The following is a 19,292-nucleotide window of genomic DNA, read 5'->3' as shown; positions in this document are numbered from 1 at the left end:
AACAGGAGCAGGAGCAGGAACAGGAACAGGAACAGGAACAGGAGCAAGAACAGGAACAGGAACAGGAACAGGAACAGGAGCAGGAACAGGAGCAGGAACAGGAACAGGAACAGGAACAGGAACAGGAGCAGGAGCAGGAGCAGGAGCAGGAACAGGAGAAGGAGCAGGAGCAGGAACAGGAACAGGAGCAGGAACAGGAGCAGGAACAGGAACAGGAGCAGGAACAGGAACAGGAGCAGGAACAGGAGCAGGAACAGGAGCAGGAGCAGGAACAGGAACAGGAGCAGGAGCAGGAGCAGGAGCAGGAGCAGGAGCAGGAGCAGGAGCAGGAGCAGGAGCAGAACAGGAACAGGAGCAGGAGCAGGAGCAGAACAGGAACAGGAGCAGGAACAGGAACAGGAACAGGAGAAGGAACAGGAGAAGGAGCAGGAGCAGGAGCAGGAACAGGAGCAGGAGCAGGAGCAGGAGCAGGAGCAGGAGCAGGAGCAGAACAGAAACAGGAGCAGGAACAGGAGCAGAACAGGAACAGGAACAGGAGCAGGAGCAGGAGCAGGAACAGGAACAGGAACAGGAACAGCCCAGATCAGGTCATACTCAGAGTAGATCAGCAGGTTCTTTCTGCAGGGCGTGGCCTGGTAATATATATCAGGTGGTTGTGGAAGCCCCCTGCCTCCCTGGGTACAGATAGCTCTGTGGTTGTGGAAACGCCTTGACTTCCTGGGTACAGATAGCTCTGTGGTTGTGGAAACCCCCTGCCTCCCTGGATACAGATAGCTCTGTGGTTGTGGAACCCCCCTGCCTGCCTCGGTACAGATAGCTCTGTGGTTGTGGAAGCCCCCTGCCTGCCTCGGTACAGATAGCTCTGTGGTTGTGGAAACCCCCTGCCTGCCTCGGTACAGATAGCTCTGTGGTTGTGGAAACCCCCTGCCTCCCTGGGTACAGATAGCTCTGTGGTTGTGGAAACCCCCTGCCTGCCTCGGTACAGATAGCTCTGTGGTTGTGGAAACCCCCTGCCTGCCTCGGTACAGGTAGCTCTGTAGCTGTCACGGTCCTGCCACGGTGCTACGCTGGCTGCAGTTCTGCTGTCACAGTGGAACAGGTATTGGGTGCATCAGGGTTTTATTTTTGGAGTGGTTGCCGACGGGAGATCGCTGCCCCGCTATGGTAGACAGGGTTCAGCTCGCTCAGTCCAAGATGACCCTGCCTCTGTGAGGTTACACTCCAGTCTGGGATTATAGCAGACAAGGCCAGCCAGAGAGTTTGCCCCCAACTAGGAATCCCTAAGGTAAACATAATGTAATCCAGTGTCTGTCCGTGTGATTGGCTAGATCATGTTACTGTCCCGTTATGTGTTGATTTGCATGGACAGGGAGTAGGCCAACTACATCTGTTGGGGACTTGCCTTGGGGATTTGCTCCCCGGAAATGCACTTGAACCTCTCAAAAAGCCATGGATATGATCAGTTAAACAATGTCTCTGTGGATGAAAGGTTTGCATTTGTAGACCTACACTTTAACATGTTGCACGTTTTGCATCAGTAATGAACGGATGAATGATATCTGCATAGCAACACAATCTCTGTTACATCACTGGACTTGAAAATGCACTTCTGCAGAAATAAAGACAGATTCTAATGAACGTTGTGATATTTGGATATGTTTTCTGTGTACAGTGACAGTATATGCCTCTAAAAGTGAATTATTCTTTGTTTGACAGCGTAACAAGCCAAAAATAGTAAACTGCTACATTAATAAACTTGCGGAAAATTTGACTAAACTTAATTTTGTAGACAAAAACCGTGTGATTCTGGACATAGACATGCCGACATAATACATCTTTATTTTCCGGCATCGTTTATGTCTGTTTTTACTTGTGGTTGATTCATTTTCACTGTTCTAAAGTAAAGGAGCTTAACTTGAGGTCAGAGTACAGTGCAAAGTTAATCTTACACTTTCCTCTTTTGAGCCTGTGAGTTGGAGGCCTCCCAGTCTAACCGCCAGGCTTTAAAAGGGTGACCTGTTCTCATGTATCGAGCGCTGGGTTTAAGGTCTGGGGCTGTAGGAGCTGTAGGAGTTAAATGGGATACATTTGGTTGAAACGGTCCAATTGACGTTCTGAGAACATTAACACAATTTTCCATTTCAACATTTTCCAGAGAACCTTTGTTGAACCACATTTTTTGTTGTTAGTTTAAACCGAATATAAAGTCAGGAAAATCATCTCCACAGATTAGAAGGTATTCCACCCCAAATTATGAATACCGGTAGGGTATGTGGTCACGTTTGGTAGATCATGTTGTCATGGGGAGAATCACAATTGTATACTCCTCACCTCCTTCTCAAAACCCACTGGAGAAGGTTGGAGGGGAGGAACCTCTGGCTTTCAAATTCAATGGATTTTGAGAACTAGACGAGGAGAGAGGATGTGAGGAGTATACAACTGAGTATGCAATGGAGATCTTCCCATGCGGTGGCCTGGCTGTGGCCTACAGAAGCAGTGGCCTAGATATGGCTGCGTTCCAGGTCAGCTTTATTGCAGTCGTGCTACGCATCTCAGAAGACTGACAAATCATATTGATTTGGTTTCTGGGACATTTAACACATGTTGTTGTGAGATCTTATCATCTGTACAGTGTGACTGAATCAAAGACGACCTGAAACACACCCGTTGGTTCACAGAGCACAGTGGGAATGATTCACTGCCTGTAGGACAGATAACTGCAGAGAGCAGGTGGCTGGTGTCTCACGATACCTTCCCTCTCTCTTACCTCAGACTAAAATTAGGCCCTGGACCTTTTCCCAGTGTCCCAAGAGGCAGCAAGGCCTATATTAGAGCCCCGGGTGTTTAGGAAACAAAACCCTTCCTTTTCCGCTGTAACAAGCGTAACGTGCTACTGTATCTTACGGAACATGCCTGTTGCAAATGGAGGGCAGGCTTTATTTCAGAATAGACATACAAACTATTTATTTTATGAGCATGGGCTTTTTTTCCCCATGTTCTTTTTAAAGTTCTTCAAGCTCTGTCAACTTGATGGTTAATCATTGACATTTTCAAGTCTTACCATAGATTTTCAAGCCGATATGAGTCAAAACTGTAACTAGGCCACTCAGGACATTCAATGTCATCTTGGTAAGCAACTCAAGTGTAGATTTGGCCTTGTGTTTTAGGTTATTGTCCTGCTGAAAGATTAATTCATCCCCAGTGTCTGTTGGAAGCAGACTGAACCAGATTTTCCTCTAGGATATTAGCTGCGCTTAGCTGTATTCTGTTTCTTTTTATCCTAAGAAACTCCTTAGTCCTTAACAAAGTCCTTGCTGATGACAAGCATACCCATAACCTGAAGCAGCCACCACCGTGCTTGAGAATATGAAGAGTGGTACTCAGTGATGTGGTGTGTTGGATTTGCCCCAAACATAACGCTTTATATTCAGATATTTTTTGCAGTATTACTTAAGTGCCTTGTTGTAAACAGGATGCATGTTTTGGAATATTTGTATTCTGTACAGGCATCCTTCTTTTCACTCTGTCATTTAGGTTAGTATTGTGGAGTAACTACAATGTTGTTGATCCATCCTCAGTTTTCTCATATCACAACCATTAAACACTAACTGTTTTAAATCACCATTGGCCTCATGGTGAAATGCCTGAGCAGTTTCCTTCCCCTCCGGCAACTGAGTTAGGAAAGATGTCTGTATCTTTGTAGTGGCTGGGTGTATTGATGCACCATCCGAAGCCTAATTGATCATTCACCATGCTCAAAGTGTTGGTGCCCTTCTTTGCGAGGCATTGAAAAACTTCCATGGTCTTTGCAGTTGAATCTGTGCTTCAAATTCGCTACTCAATTGAGGGACCTTATAAATAAGTGGGGTAATGTGTAAATGTGTGGGGTACAGATATGGGGTAGTCATTAATAAAGAATATTAACCACTGTTACTGAACACAGAATGAGTCCATACAATTTATTAGGCATTTTATGAACCACATTTTTACTTCTGAACTTACTTAAGCTTTCCATAACGAAGGGGTTGAATACTTATTGACTAAAGACATTTCAGCTTTTAATTTTTAATTCATTTTCTACAAACAAAATTCCACTTTCACATGATGGTAGATCAGAGACACACGTGGTAGATCATCGTGGTAGATCATTGTGGTAGATCAGAGACACACGACCTCAATTGAATCCATTTTAAATTCAGACACAACACAACAGAGTGGGTAGTTCCGTATTGTTTCCATATCCCAATGATGGAGTCCACTGTGCTCTTGGAAACTTTCAACACTCTAGAAATAGTTTTATACCCTTCCCCATATATATACCTCATCACAATTATATCTCAGAGATCTACTGACAGTTTCTTGGACTTCATGGTATAGTTTCTGCTCTGACAACAGTGGGACCTTGTATAGACAGGTGTGTTTCTTTCTAAATCATGTCCAATTTAATTTAACCTGAGCTCAATTTGGCGTGTGAATGTGAATACTTATGTAAATGAGCTATTTCTGTATTTCATTTTCAAGAAATTAGATTAAAAAAACAACGACCATGTTTTGACTTTGTCATTCTGGGATATTGTGTGTACATGGGTGAGAGAAAAATAAATGTAATCCATTTTGAATTCAGGCTTTAACACAACAAAATGTGAAATAAGTCAAGGGGTATGAATACTTTCCGAAGGCACTGTATGTAGTACAGTTTTATCTAAAAAGGATACATAAAAAAAGTATAATCGTAAATTCACTGAGTAGGATGGTCCTCCCCTAAGGAGCCTCCACTGCAGGACACAGGTTGCACAGACCGTTGACAGGGCAAGTGATCAAAGTGAATTCACTGTTATTCTTTTAACATCTGCCTTTATTTTCTGCAACCACAGAAAAAATGACTAAGCAAGCTAGAACAACAAATGAAAGGGAGTCATAAAAAAACGACCTCTTTGCTACAACCACTCCTGGGTTGGGTAAGCTATATCATCTGATCATCTGTAATGTAGGCTAGATGAATCAGCTAGTTAGATATATCATCGGATCATCTGTAATGTAGGCTAGATGAATCAGCTAGTTAGATATATCATCTGATCATCTGTAATGTAGGCTAGATGAATCAGCTAGTTAGATATATCATCTGATCATCTGTAATGTAGGCTAGATGAATCAGCTAGTTAGATATATCATCGGATCATCTGTTATGTAGGCTAGATGAATCAGCTAGTTAGATATATCATCTGATCATCTGTAATGTAGGCTAGATGAATCCGCTAGTTAGATATATATCATCGGATCATCTGTAATGTAGGCTAGATGAATCAGCTAGTTAGATATATCATCTGATCATCTGTAATGTAGGCTAGATGAATCCGCTAGTTAGATATATATCATCTGATCATCTGTAATGTAGGCTAGATGAATCAACTAGTTAGATATATCATCTGATCATCTGTAATGTAGGCTAGATGAATCAGCTAGTTAGATATATCATCTGATCATCTGTAATGTAGGCTAGATGAATCCGCTAGTTAGATATATATCATCTGATCATCTGTAATGTAGGCTAGATGAATCAACTAGTTAGATATATCATCTGATCATCTGTAATGTAGGCTAGATGAATCAGCTAGTTAGATATATCATCTGATCATCTGTAATGTAGGCTAGGTGAATCAGCTAGTTAGATATATCATCTGATCATCTGTAATGTAGGCTAGGTGAATCAGCTAGTTAGATATATCATCTGATCATCTGTAATGTAGGCTAGATGAATCAGCTAGTTAGATATATCATCGGATCATCTGTAATGTAGGCTAGATGAATCAGCTAGTTAGATATATCATCGGATCATCTGTAATGTAGGCTAGATGAATCAGCTAGTTAGATATATATCATCTGATCATCTGTAATGTAGGCTAGATGAATCAGCTAGTTAGATATATCATCTGATCATCTGTAATGTAGGCTAGATGAATCCGCTAGTTAGATATATATCATCTGATCATCTGTAATGTAGGCTAGATGAATCAACTAGTTAGATATATCATCTGATCATCTGTAATGTAGGCTAGATGAATCAGCTAGTTAGATATATCATCTGATCATCTGTAATGTAGGCTAGGTGAATCAGCTAGTTAGATATATCATCTGATCATCTGTAATGTAGGCTAGATGAATCCGCTAGTTAGATATATATCATCTGATCATCTGTAATGTAGGCTAGATGAATCAACTAGTTAGATATATCATCTGATCATCTGTAATGTAGGCTAGATGAATCAGCTAGTTAGATATATCATCGGATCATCTGTAATGTAGGCTAGATGAATCAGCTAGTTAGATATATCATCTGATCATCTGTAATGTAGGCTAGATGAATCCGCTAGTTAGATATATATCATCTGATCATCTGTAATGTAGGCTAGATGAATCAGCTAGTTAGATATATCATCTGATCATCTGTAATGTAGGCTAGATGAATCAGCTAGTTAGATATATCATCTGATCATCTGTAATGTAGGCTAGATGAATCAGCTAGTTAGATATATCATCTGATCATCTGTAATGTAGGCTAGATGAATCAGCTAGTTAGATATATCATCTGATCATCTGTAATGTAGGCTAGATGAATCAGCTAGTTAGATATATCATCGGATCATCTGTAATGTAGGCTAGATGAATCAGCTAGTTAGATATATCATCTGATCATCTGTAATGTAGGCTAGATGAATCCGCTAGTTAGATATATATCATCTGATCATCTGTAATGTAGGCTAGATGAATCAGCTAGTTAGATATATCATCTGATCATCTGTAATGTAGGCTAGATGAATCAACTAGTTAGATATATCATCTGATCATCTGTAATGTAGGCTAGATGAATCAGCTAGTTACAAGAAGAAAAAAACCCAGCAGTAATCAAAAGAGCACTTTTTTTTCCAACAATAGCATACGAATTGGTTGACGTAAGTTATCAAACATCTTAGAGGACGTATACTGTAGTATTGCACGTTGTTATCTGTGACCAGTTGCTCGTTGAGCCCTAACAACAAAGGATAATTACGGGGAGAATTTACCTTGGCGGTAACTAATGACAAAGTTTAGGAGAACTAAAAACGACAAAGGATAGATGAATTGGGTTATGTTTAGAATAAGGGTTGGGATTAGTTAAAATTCTACAGTTGTCGCCGACGCAACTCAAAACATGCATTTGGATTGGTAGACTATCGCGGAGAACATCCACCCATCCTCCCCGACCAACCTCCCAAAGTTTGATTCTGTCTCAAGTAACTACACCATTAGTAGGTATCATACATCTTGGAGGTGCTCAGAAATAGGTCAAGTATATTTCGTCTCCCTCTGAGGCCAGGCTGTTTTTTCATAGTAGGGCAAAAGGGCAGGTGCTTCAGCACCACTAGGACTCTATCTGTGCCCGTACCTGATCCAGATTAGCGTGCTTGATCCAAATTAGCGTGCTTGATCCAGATTATCGTGTTTGATCCAGATTAGTGTGGTTGATCCAGATTAGTGTGGTTGATCCAGGTTAGCGTGGCTGATCCAGATTAGTGTGGTTGATAAAATTAGAGTGGTTGATCCATATTAGAGTGGTTGATCCAGATTAGCGTGGTTGATCCAGATTATCATGGTTGATCCAGATTAGCGTGGTTGATCCAGATTAGAGTGGTTGATCTAGGTCAGAATGGTTGATCCAGATTAGTGTGGTTGATCCGGATTAGTGTGGTTGATCCAAATTAGCCTGGTTGATCCAGATTAGTGTGTCTGATCCAGATTGTCATGGTTGATCCAGTGTGAAGGGTACAATCACAATCAATTGTTGTTCCCAAAACGATTGAAACACCAAAACCTTGATTTTACAATGAAAATTGGTTTGTGTTATGATTTCCGTTATGTAATAGGATTAATTGTAATCAGTAAGAAACCAACAAACAAGCCGTATTAGGTAACAATATTCCCTTGGAACACCTGCCAAGGTTTTTGCCTAAATATATAAACTTTATATGGAGACGTGTTTATACTTGCCTCACGTATTATGATCCTTTTAAAGTAGACACAAAGGGACTTTTATTGTCTATTTCAACTATTGAGGTTTTATAAAGTTACGCAGTACCTCCAGGATACCGAAGCCCTTTAAGAATGTATTTTAAAAACCAGTTAACAAGCCGGTTGTCATGAGATGCTATATCTATCTAAAGCAGTTTTCATAGAGCCATTAGCAGTGGTTAAATAAAGAGCAGGACAGCTGTGAGGGCTGGCCCACATTACTGAAACAACATGCACAGACCACAGGATCAGTTTACCATGACCTCACCTACTAATGGAAACAACATACAGATTGATAGAACCACAGAAATAGGACTGTAAATACTGTTAATACGGTATATCACACAATGGCACATTTACCTCATTCATTTACTTTATTTCGTTTTTTTAATTAAAGTTAACAAAATAGTAAATGAAAAAAAATATTCACTAAAAGACCTCATGGATAAGATTGTCCAAAATAAACGAGTACAAACATGAATATTTTTGCATAATTGTATATTTTTGACCTATTGTCAATAATTTTTTTAACAGGTTGGCAGTGTGTTGCTATAGAGAAAATCAACTGGTACACATAACATACTGCATATGCTTCAGAAATGTTGATCTAAATGTTGTTTTTAAGAGGAATATGTCGGCTAAATGGAATGAATGATAAATAGGAGTTGAAGTGATCGTCAAAGTTAATCCAACGTCTGTTCTTCACAATTCCTCAAGGCATTGTCCAGCTGAAAAACGAACCAGGAAGAGAAGAGGGATGTCAATGATTCATTTATATTCATTAAAGTAACACACTAGAACATGGCATCTTCTGGTTGTGTCAAATGTTTTGAGTTTGTAATGAATTTTGTCTTAATAGAGGCTCACAAAAAATAAAGATGTGGGTTAAAGTTTTGGTAGATTTAAAATATAATTTTGTCATTTAATTCTTGCCGCTTGATGTTTTGTCTTTGTTTTGTCTTTTCAGGGGGGTTGAAATGAAACGCTGATGGCAGTCAGTTACAGGAATGGACTCCAGCCGGACCTTCCCGACCCCGCCCAGCCTCCCCCTCCCCTGCTGCCCAAACCAGACAAGGCCAATGCCCGGCTGCAGAAACTCATCAAGAAGAGTGCCAAGAAGAAGGCCCGACCCTCTCAGACCCCCATCCCCTTCCGCTCCTGTCTGTCCCCCGTACACGAAGCTTCAGACCTCGAACACAGCGACACACACTCGACTCCGCCCCGGTCACCGGACTTCAGTTTCCCCATTAGGCCTCTGTATGATCAACATCCCCCCTCTCCGTTCTCGGTCCCCCCTAGTGGTCCATATGGTAGTCCTTACGGCCAGAGAGGGGTCTTTCCCCCACTGGACTACACCGCTCCCATTCAGACATCAGAGAACCAGGTGGCGCCCCTCTTTGAGTGCTCGTCATTTATGTTTGACGATGATGACACAGAAAGCATGATGCCACCCTCGCCTCCGCCACCCGTACCTGAGTTCTCACAAGGCCCTGCAGTTCATCTGTATGACTTGTATTCATCTGTAACACTGAATTCGTATGGGTCGGTGGCCACGGCTACAGTAGCTCCAGACCCAGTCTCCAGTGTACCAGAGTCAACTCCCCCAACTCCATGTTCCCCTAAGATATCAACTCATGTTATGACTCTTTACCCACCAGTACCTAGTGGTCCGAGCCTGGGTTCGGGTCTGGCTCCATTACCAGCTCAGGTCCAAGTTCCAGTCCCACCTCCTGCTCCAATACTGGTGTCAGCGCCAACCCTTCAGACACAACCTCTGACCTCAACCCAGAAGGTGACGACACCCAGTAAGCCAAAGGATGAGGCTCCAAAGCACACACCAGCTTTGGTCACTAATAACCTTGGTTCTGAAGATCACATTATGAGCAAAGTGGCTTCTGAGACGGTCAGCACGCAAATAACTCAAGCTGATTCCCGTAAAGTCAAACGGTCTGACCTCGTCCCACAAACAATGATTTACACATCCAAGGCAACGTTTTATGAAATCTCCAAGCCTGCACTTCCAGACATAACAGGAGTGAATATATTGTATCAAGGAGCATCGTTATCCACTATACACAGGGAGAAATCACCAATGACTTGTCACCAAAGTGAGCCGGCAATCCCATATAAAGTTGCTGTGGCAAAGACCCCTTCTGGAAGATCGAAAACACCCTCACACCATCCCTCAATGGGAAGACTGACACCTGTTTTTGAGATATCGAAAGCCAATCCACTCTTATTCGCTGCAAGTCCAGTCTTCTTCTCCTCTCGGGATGTGCATGCCTCGGTCATAAACACAGAGACAGAGAAATACAAGTCACCAATGACTGTTACCAGTACTCTCTCAGCAGCAACCGAACAACTAAAACAAATTGGATCTCGTTCAGATAGAGACATATTCCCAAATAATGGAATTACAACTACAACTACCATGGGAGGATCTATGGCTAATTTATCTTCTATGTTCAACTCCTCTCAGGATGTACACGTCACACAGAGATTCGAGTCACCAATGACTATAACCAGTACAGCCCAAACACCCTCAGCAATACCTGTTAACAGTAGAGTCAAATCTCCCTCAGCAATACATATAACCAGTACAGCCCAAACACCCTCAGCAATACCTGTTAACAGTAGAGTCAAATCTCCCTCAGCAATACATATAACCAGTACAGCCCAAACACCCTCAGCAATACCTGTTAACAGTAGAGTCAAATCTCCCTCAGCAATACATATAACCAGTACAGCCCAAACACCCTCAGCAATACCTGTTACCAGTAGAGTCAAATCTCCTCCTTCAATGCCTGTTACCACTACAAGCAATACTCCCTCAGCTGCAGCAGAAGCACCAAAACCAAGAGGATCTAACTCTGATAAACATTTACAAGGTCTGACCAGTGTTGATAGAAGTACAACTCAAACTAATGGAATAACAACCAACATGGAACGGTCTATGGCTAAGATATCTTCTGCATTCAGCTCCTATCAAGATGTACATGCCTTGGTTGTAAACAAAGAGACACACAGACACAAGGAGATACAGGATACAACTACTATGCTCGGATGTATGACTAATATATCTCATGCCTTCAGCTCCTATCAAGATATACATACCTCAGTCATAAACACACAAAGACACAAGTCCCTCATGCCTGTTACGTGTAGAGTTAAATCTCCCCCGGCGATGACTGTTACCAGAACAGCCCAAACTCCCCTAGCAATTCCTGTTGCCAGCAGAGTCAAATCGCCCCCATCAATGCCAGTTAACAGTAGAGTCAAATCTCCCCCATCAATGTCTGTTACTAGTGCAGCTCAAACTCGCTCAAGAGCCACTGAACCACAAAAATCAGCTGGATCTGCCAGTGCCGGCTCAGTGGAACTTTCACAAGGTCCAACCAGTGGGGATAGAAATAGAAACCAGACTAGTGGAGGTACAACCACCACTAAAGGATCTATGGCTGAGAGAACTCCCACTGAGATTCTAGAATCAAAGATGGCTGCACATGACATTACAGTTTCCAAGCCAAATGTAAAGTTTACAGAACCTCATATGCCAAAAGATAAGATGGATGAAACAACTGAATATGGAACCCCACCTGAGTATCAAAAGCAACAGACTCCATTGTCCCCCAAAAGGATACCAAAGACAGATTCAAATGGATACAAAGCGCCAACGATTTCAGCTCCACAAGCACCACCAAACGGACCCACTGTGCCAACGATCTCAGCACAACCACCTCCAAATGGACAAACTGTCCCGATGATTTCAGCACCACAAGCACCTCCAAACACTTTGCTAACGCCAATGATTTCATCACCTCAATCTCCATTGACCCCTAGATACCCAGACTCTCCTATAATTGGCTTACGTAAAGTTCTAGCACCATTGATGGAGCATCAAAAGACCCCTACATCCAAAAAACCTAAAGCACGGTCAACATATTACGGACTGACTCCGGCTGAGTATGTTGCCTATGGTGGGATCCGGACATACTATGGTCCTTCTGGACCTAAAGCTAATGAATCAACACCATCACCATCCACAGCACAGACTAATGGATTACCAAATGGGCCTCGTCCTCCTTTAATCTCTAAGCCTGAAACATCCCCCATAGGATCAAACACACCCAACAGAGAACAACAGAAACCTACCTTGCAAGGGCAGCATTCTACTGTTCCAGCACCTTCACTTTCAACACCTTTAGCTGCAACTGGCTGTTCTCAGACACCAACAGATAAGGCAGCCATATCTAAACCCAATACATCAGATGTTAACCAATCTGAAGCACCTGCTTATGCAATACAACCTGATATAACACCGATTGTGGACATAACAAAACCTGAACTTCTATTGGCCCTCGGACAGCTAACTCTTCCACCAGCCACCAGTGAAGTTCCCACACCAAAGGCCTCTCATTCGGAGGTTCCAAGACCGGCACATAAAGCAGGTGTGGTACACACAACCAGACCAGCTCCATTTCAGATAAATGAAACTCCTTCATTCCCGATAGGTAGGAATGTTGTGTCAAAGTCGCTGTTTCCTTTCAGCAGTCCAAATGCTGAAGTTTCACAAAATCCAACTGTAGAAAATATTCCCCAACACAGTGGAAAGTCAGAGGCAGATCCCACAGTCATGCATCTTTCTGTCAAGGCTAATATTAGCACAGACATTAAACTACCCAGAAAACCTGTCATAGGTGCCCAAGTCCCCAACAACCCTGATATAGGAAGCCAACTCCACAGCCAACCTACCACAGCAACTATACTACCAGGCAAGCCTACCATAGACACCAAACTACCTAGCAAGCCTAGTGTGCCAACCATAAGAACTCAACTCTCTCATACACCTACTATTGAAACACCTACCATTGAAACAGGACCCCAAGTCCCCACCAAACCTACTATAGAAAACCAACATTCATGCACACCTACCACTGGAACTAAACTTCCTAGCCCACCTACCAAAATAGCACAACTTCCCAGCCCACCTAACATAGTAGCCCAACTCTCTAGCACGCCTAGCATAGAAGCCCAACTCTCTAGCACACCTAGCATAGTAGCCCAACTCTCTAGCATGCCTAGCATAGAAGCCCAACTCTCTAGCACGCCTAGCATAGTAACCCAACTCTCTAGCACGCCTAGCATAGAAGCCCAACTCCCCAACAAGCCTTTAATAGAACCTGTACTACCTGGCAAGTCTACTCCAGAAAATATTCTGCACAGTACCATGCAGTACCATGCAAACCATACCAGGAAGCATTTTGTAGAAACCAACTCCAACAAAGCAATTGAATGCAGACAATCTACAAAGCCTACCACTGATGAAAAACCTTCCACCAAGTCCACTCCTGAAACAAGATTCTCAGCCAGCTCTACGAACGAAGGTAAACAATTTACAAACCCTATTGTAGCAAATGGAGCTTGGCTGAAACCATCCCTAGAGTCTTCACGTACTAACTCAACTATCATAAGTGCACAGCCATCCACAGAAATTAGATCCCCAATAAGCCCTACTTTACAAGCTAAGCATTTTACAAAGCCTGTTTACAACACTAGTTCCTCTCCAAAGCCGGTCCCACGTACTAACAGGCCTATTATAATTGTACAACCTCCCACACCTCCAATAATAGAGGCCAGACCTCCCTCAACCCCTGCTTTAGAAACTAAACCCTTTACAAAATCTATTGCAGAAGCTAAAGCCTCACCAAAATCCATTGAACCTATCTTGGCTAATATAACTACCATGAATGTACAACCTTCAACAAAACCTACCGCAGACTCTTTTAGCCCTACTATTGAAGCTAAACCCTTTATGAAGTCCGTCATAGAAGCTAGCACCTCCCCGAAACGGGTCTCAGTGCTGCCTAACAAACCTACCATAAAAGTCCTACCTTCTACACCACCACGTAGACATAACAGACCATGGTCAACAACACCTATGGAACCTAAAGCTGTTACAGAACCTAACCGTGCAACGAATAAGCCTACTGTAAATGTACAACCTTCGACAACACCTGCTACAGAAACTATACCCTGCTTCAGCCCTACTGTTGAAGCTAAACCCCTTATACAGCACAATATGGAAACTAGAGTATTTGCTAAATCATCCCCAGAGCCTAAACCAGCTAACAAGACTACCGTAAATGAACAACCTTCAACAACACCTACTAGAGAAACTAGACAATGCTTCAGCCCTACTGTTGAAGCTAAACCCCTTATACAGCACAATATGGAAACTAGAGTCTTTGCTAAATCATCCCCAGAGTCTAAACCAGCTAACATGCCTACCATAAATGTACAACCTTCCCCAAAGCCTATAGAAGGAGAAACCACCTTAAGCCCTTTTATTGAAGCTAAACCCTTTACACAGAATAATACAGAAACTAGATACTTCACAAAACCTGTACCAGAACCTAAACCAGCTAACAAGCCTACCATAAATGTACAACCTTCCACAAATCCTACTACAGAAATTAGATCCTGCTTCAGCCCTACTGTTGAAGCTAGACCTGCTGCAAAGGTTATGGCATCAAGAAGCTGCTTTAGTCCCACTAGACCCTGGTTAAACCCTTCTACTGAAGCTAAACCCTTGACGAAGCATGACATTGAAGCTATTGCCTCCCTAAAACCGACACCAGAGCCTAAATCGACTAACACCACTTCCACAAAGCCTGCTATAGAACGTATATCGTCCCCAACCCCAACCGCTGCCATAGACACTGTGATAAAACTACCTGCCGTTACCAAAGTGATTGACTCTTCCACTCCTGCCTCTCTGCCTCAGGCCTCAGCCTCTGTAAAAGCCACGTCCACAAACAGAGGAATGTCATCGCCATCTCAGCCAAAGACTGGACAGACAGAGACAGACACAATGGAAGATGTGGAAGCCAATGCATTAGGTGCACAGGGGAAAGCAGCCAGACGTCAAGATACACCCTGTACGAAGCCTACGATATCAACTGCATCTTTGACTGTTGACAATGTAGACAAGGTAGACAAGCCCCAAGCTCCAACCGCTAAACCTAACCCTGCTAAGGCTGCACTGAATGCAATGAAACCTAAAAGTCTGAAGACCATGTTCAGTGGCTGGTCGCGCCTCAAAAAACACATGGTCGTTGAACCAGAGGAACCTCAGTTCCCAGAGCCAGAGCCTGAATCTGTCAGCAGGGATGGCACCACCTACAGTAAGAACACTGACCAGGCCAAATCTAGTCAAGCTTCTTCAGCAGAGGTCAAAGACCACTCTGAGAAGGGCAAAGAAGTGCTGAAGGAGACAGAGGCGCCCAGAGCCATGAAGATGTGGGACGCCATGCTCTTCCAGATGTTCTCTACCAAGGATGCAATCATGCAGCAGATCAAAGCTAGCAAAGCTCCTACTGGTTCCGACAAGAAGAATGACCAGAGAGAGCAGACCAATAAGACACAGAAAGCCAATCAGCAGAAAGATAATGAGATGGAGGTTGTCCCCTCTTTTGCCAATCGCCTGCCGCTCCTCCTCTACAGTCCGCGCTTTGATGCCAGAAAGATAAAAGAGGCTGCAGAGAAGCCGCTGGTGAAGATGTCAGCTGTGTTCCAAAGGGGGCTGATTAACCGCAAAAATCAGGACGGGGAAGGGAAGGACTTTAATAAAACTGCCAGGGGATTCGGTTCCTCAAGAACAACTGATGTCTGACTTGGAACTCACACCAGAATATTGCTGCTCTATCTTCTCATTAAGTAGATGAATAAACCTCAATATATTCATTTCAGTTATCATATAGCTAGAGGTTTGTATGTTAAATAAGCTTCCGATCAAGGGCTGCAGTGCAGTAGGCTATGCCAGGATATTTATTTCAATATGGTGTTTAAACTATGATTTTAACTATGATCATGAGCTCATAAGACAATGATGTTGGATGCATGCAGATGTTGTATTTTTTTAAGCATTGCTAGTGTTTTAGTCTTGGAGTGTTCACCCTGGGTGAGGTTAGGAGTAGAGTGTCTGATGTCAGTGTGTAATTAATAGGGCTTGTACATTCCTGGATTGATGGGATGGAAGGGCATTGGATGACAGAGCAGTGTAGCTGTGAGAGAGATAGAGCCTAGCTAGAGGGGGAGCTTAGCTAGATCTGGAGCCTAGCTAGAGGTGGAGTCTAGCTAGAGGTGGGGCCTAGTTAGAGGTGGAGCGTAGCTAGAGGTGGAGCCTAGTTAGAGGTGGAGCCTAGCTAGCAGTGGAGCCTAGTTAGAGGCGGGGCTTAGCTAGAGGTGGGGCCTAGTTAGAGGTGGAGGCTAACTAGAGGTGGAAGCTAGCTAGAGGTGGAGCCTAGCTAGAGGTGGAGGCTAGCTAGAGGTGGAGCCTAGTTAGAGGTGGAGGCTAGTTAGAGGTGGAGCCTATCTAGAGGTGGAGGCTAGTTAGAGGTGGAGGCTAGTTAGAGGTGGAGCCTAGTTAGAGGTGAAGCCTAGCTAGATGTGGAGCCTAGCTAGATGTGGAGGCTAGCTAGATGTGGAGGCTAGTTAGATGTGGAGGCTAGCTAGAGGTGGAGCCTAGTTAGAGGTGGAGCCTAGCTAGAGGTGGAGCCTAGCTAGAGGTGGAGGCTAGCTAGAGGTGGAGCCTAGATAGAGGTGGAGGCTAGCTAGAGGTGGAGCCTAGATAGAGGTGGAGGCTAGTTAGATGTGGAGGCTAGCTAGATGTGGAGTCTAATTAGAGGTGGAGCCTAGTTAGAGGTGGAGCCTAGTTAGAGGTGGAGCCTAGTTAGAGGTGGAGCCTAGCTAATAGAGGTATACACGCCAGACTAGAGGGAGAACTCTAACTTTGAACTTAACACCATAAACTGTTACTGCATGCACCGTTTTTAAAGTCAATGGAAAAGATATGAAGTTTTCCCTCTAGTGTTAATAACTCTACAGGGGAGCTCCGGAAGGGGCACAGCAGCTGCAGAAGATGGACATACAGGGAGAGAAGGTGTGGCTTAAACAGAAGGCAGCAGAAGGATACGTAGGCCCTACTGGAAATGACAACACAAAAAAGTTGGTTTGAAAAGCACTTTCAGTTTGCAGGTTCGTTGGAAATATATTTAAATAGCAAATGGAATCTATTAATGTTATGTAAAATGTCCAGTAGGAGGAGGGAGACAGTTTTTAGATACGTTGGAGATTCTCTGAGCAGAAGAAAGGACAGAGAGAAACGAGATGGACATGGATCCTTATGGGACATGATGATAGGACATGTATCCTCATTGGGACATGATGATAGACATGTATCCTTATGGGACATGATGATAGGACATGTATCCTTATGGGACATGATGATAGGACATGGATCCTCATTGGGACATGATGATAGGACATGTATCCTTATGGGACATGATGATAGGACATGGATCCTCATTGGGACATGATGATAGGACATGTATCCTTATGGGACATGATGATAGGACATGGATCCTTATTGGACATGATGATAGGACATGGATCCTCATTAGGACACGATGATAGGACATGGTTCCTTATGGGACATGATGATAGGACATGGATCCTTATGGGACATGATGATAGGACATGGGTCCTCATTGGGACATGATGATAGGACATGGATCCTTATGGGACATGATGATAGGACATGGATCCTTATGGGACATGATGATAGGACATGGATTGCTTTATGATGAATGTCTTCAATGGTGCAGAATGGATAAGAATGAAGGAATGTAAGATAAAGGTGCCTCAGGCAATAAACTACAGAAGGGTCTTGGTGATACAGGAAGACGTGTAATAAACTACAGAAGGGTCTTTGTGATACAGGAAGACGTGTAATAAACTACAGAAGGGTCTTTGTGATACAGGAAGACGTGTAATAAACTACAGAAGGGTCTTTGTGATACAGGAAGACGTGTAATAAACTACAGAAGGGTCTTTGTGATACAGGAAGACGTGTAATAAACTACAGAAGGGTCTTTGTGATACAGGAAGACGTGTAATAAACTACAGAAGGGTCTTTGTGATACAGGAAGACGTGTAATAAACTACAGAAGGGTCTTTGTGATACAGGAAGACGTGTAATAAACTACAGAAGGGTCTTTGTGATACAGGAAGTTAAGTAGGTAAGTGACACTGACAGTTAATTTGTTAAATAATGAAGACGCAGTTGGTGTTTTAAAATAAGTTTTTGATAATTTTGTTGCTGGAATAGATCTAATAAGCATGATTTTTTTTCTTAATGCTTTAAAGGTTTATTCTTCTGTAAGGTACTTTTGAGAATTTGTGGCATAATTTTTTTAATTTAAGATGTCTATTTTTGTTATAGCTATCTGATGCTTCTCAGGTCTTTGTTTAATGAAATGATTTTTCATTGATAAATAACGGATGTATCCTCATGAGCCAACCATAACCACACTGCTGCTTTAAGCTTGTTCTGGAATTGGCTCGACTCAAAAGTGTGCAGCAATAAAAATGGGTTCAAAACTGAAGAAGGAAAAACCTGTATTGATTGTATATACAGGACATTATTTTGTATAGACGTGTCCAGTATAGAATGCTGTTGCCTATCGTGTGATTAACTAAATTATTGCTTATTGTCTACATGTTTACATTGAAGTAAACTCTAAGCTGTTGTATCAGTTTCTTGTTGTTTTTATTTAGTCATGTACCATTATTGATGTGGTTTGTGACACATTAGTTCCTAGTTGATTGAGAGATGACCGTTAGTCTAAGATCTAGTACTGGTATTCTAAGATCTAGTACTGGTAGTCTAAGATCTAGTACTGGTATTCTAAGATCTAGTACTGGTAGTCTAAGATCTAGTACTGGTATTCTAAGATCTAGTACTGGTAGTCTAAGATCTAGTACTGGTAGTCTAAGATCTAGTACTGGTATTCTAAGATCTAGTACTGGTAGTCTAAGATCTAGTACTGGTAGTCTAAGATCTAGTACTGGTAGTCTAAGATCTAGTACTGGTATTCTAAGTACTGTCATATGGTAGAAGAGAATCACAATCACTTGGTTGCATGCCAAGGCGTGACTGCTAAGGAACTAGTAAATACCATAGAATTGCAACTAACAGACCTCTCTCTCCTGGATAGATATGGTATGGAATGGCCTAACAGATCTCTCTCTCTCCTGGACAGAGATGGTATGGGATGGCCTAACAGATCTCTCTCTCTCCTGGACAGAGATGGTATGGGATGGCCTAACAGATCTCTCTCTCTCCTGGACAGAGATGGTATGGGATGGCCTAACAGATCTCTCTCTCTCCTGGACAGACATGGTGA

At 42.8% G+C, this 19,292-nt stretch overlaps 2 protein-coding genes and 1 long non-coding RNA gene across 5 annotated transcripts in view; 1 reads left to right on the top strand and 2 right to left on the bottom strand.

Annotated features, from left to right (window-relative positions):
* Positions 1–8,401: 8,401 nt before the first annotated feature.
* LOC115166728 (non-muscle caldesmon) overlaps positions 8,402–19,292 on the bottom strand; it is a 36,246-nt gene continuing 25,355 nt past the window's right edge. For all 3 annotated transcript variants that reach the window (XM_029720450.1, XM_029720452.1, XM_029720449.1), the window contains one exon: positions 8,402–8,774. In XM_029720450.1, the coding sequence (XP_029576310.1) occupies positions 8,749–8,774 (26 nt within the window). In that variant the 3' untranslated portion in view covers positions 8,402–8,748. The remainder of the gene's footprint in view (positions 8,775–19,292) is intronic.
* On the bottom strand, positions 9,000–10,888 carry LOC115166729 (uncharacterized). Its single transcript, XR_003870350.1, has 2 exons — positions 10,815–10,888; positions 9,000–10,742 (listed from the first exon to the last, which is right to left on the bottom strand). It is a non-coding gene; the product is annotated as an uncharacterized LOC115166729 (long non-coding RNA).
* Positions 13,303–18,641, top strand: LOC115166727 (proline-rich protein 33-like). Its single transcript, XM_029720448.1, has 2 exons — positions 13,303–13,430; positions 14,831–18,641. Exons 1-2 carry the CDS (start codon positions 13,368–13,370, stop codon positions 15,716–15,718), a joined length of 951 nt encoding a protein of 316 aa, XP_029576308.1. The 5' UTR covers positions 13,303–13,367; the 3' UTR covers positions 15,719–18,641.

The sequence above is a fragment of the Salmo trutta genome, chromosome 29, assembly GCF_901001165.1.
Source record: "Salmo trutta chromosome 29, fSalTru1.1, whole genome shotgun sequence".
Classification (NCBI taxonomy): domain Eukaryota; kingdom Metazoa; phylum Chordata; class Actinopteri; order Salmoniformes; family Salmonidae; genus Salmo; species Salmo trutta.
Note: the sequence above shows the minus strand (reverse complement) of the source record. Positions and strands in the feature narration are given on the sequence as shown.

Bases quoted from the DNA above. Each gene is read 5' to 3' on its own strand.
- LOC115166727 (XM_029720448.1), top strand. From the start codon at position 13,368: ATGAAAAACCTTCCACCAAGTCCACTCCTGAAACAAGATTCTCAGCCA. The intron at 13,431-14,830 runs GTAAACAATTTA...TCTCTGCCTCAG, and splicing joins AGCCAGCTCTACGAACGAAG to GCCTCAGCCTCTGTAAAAGC.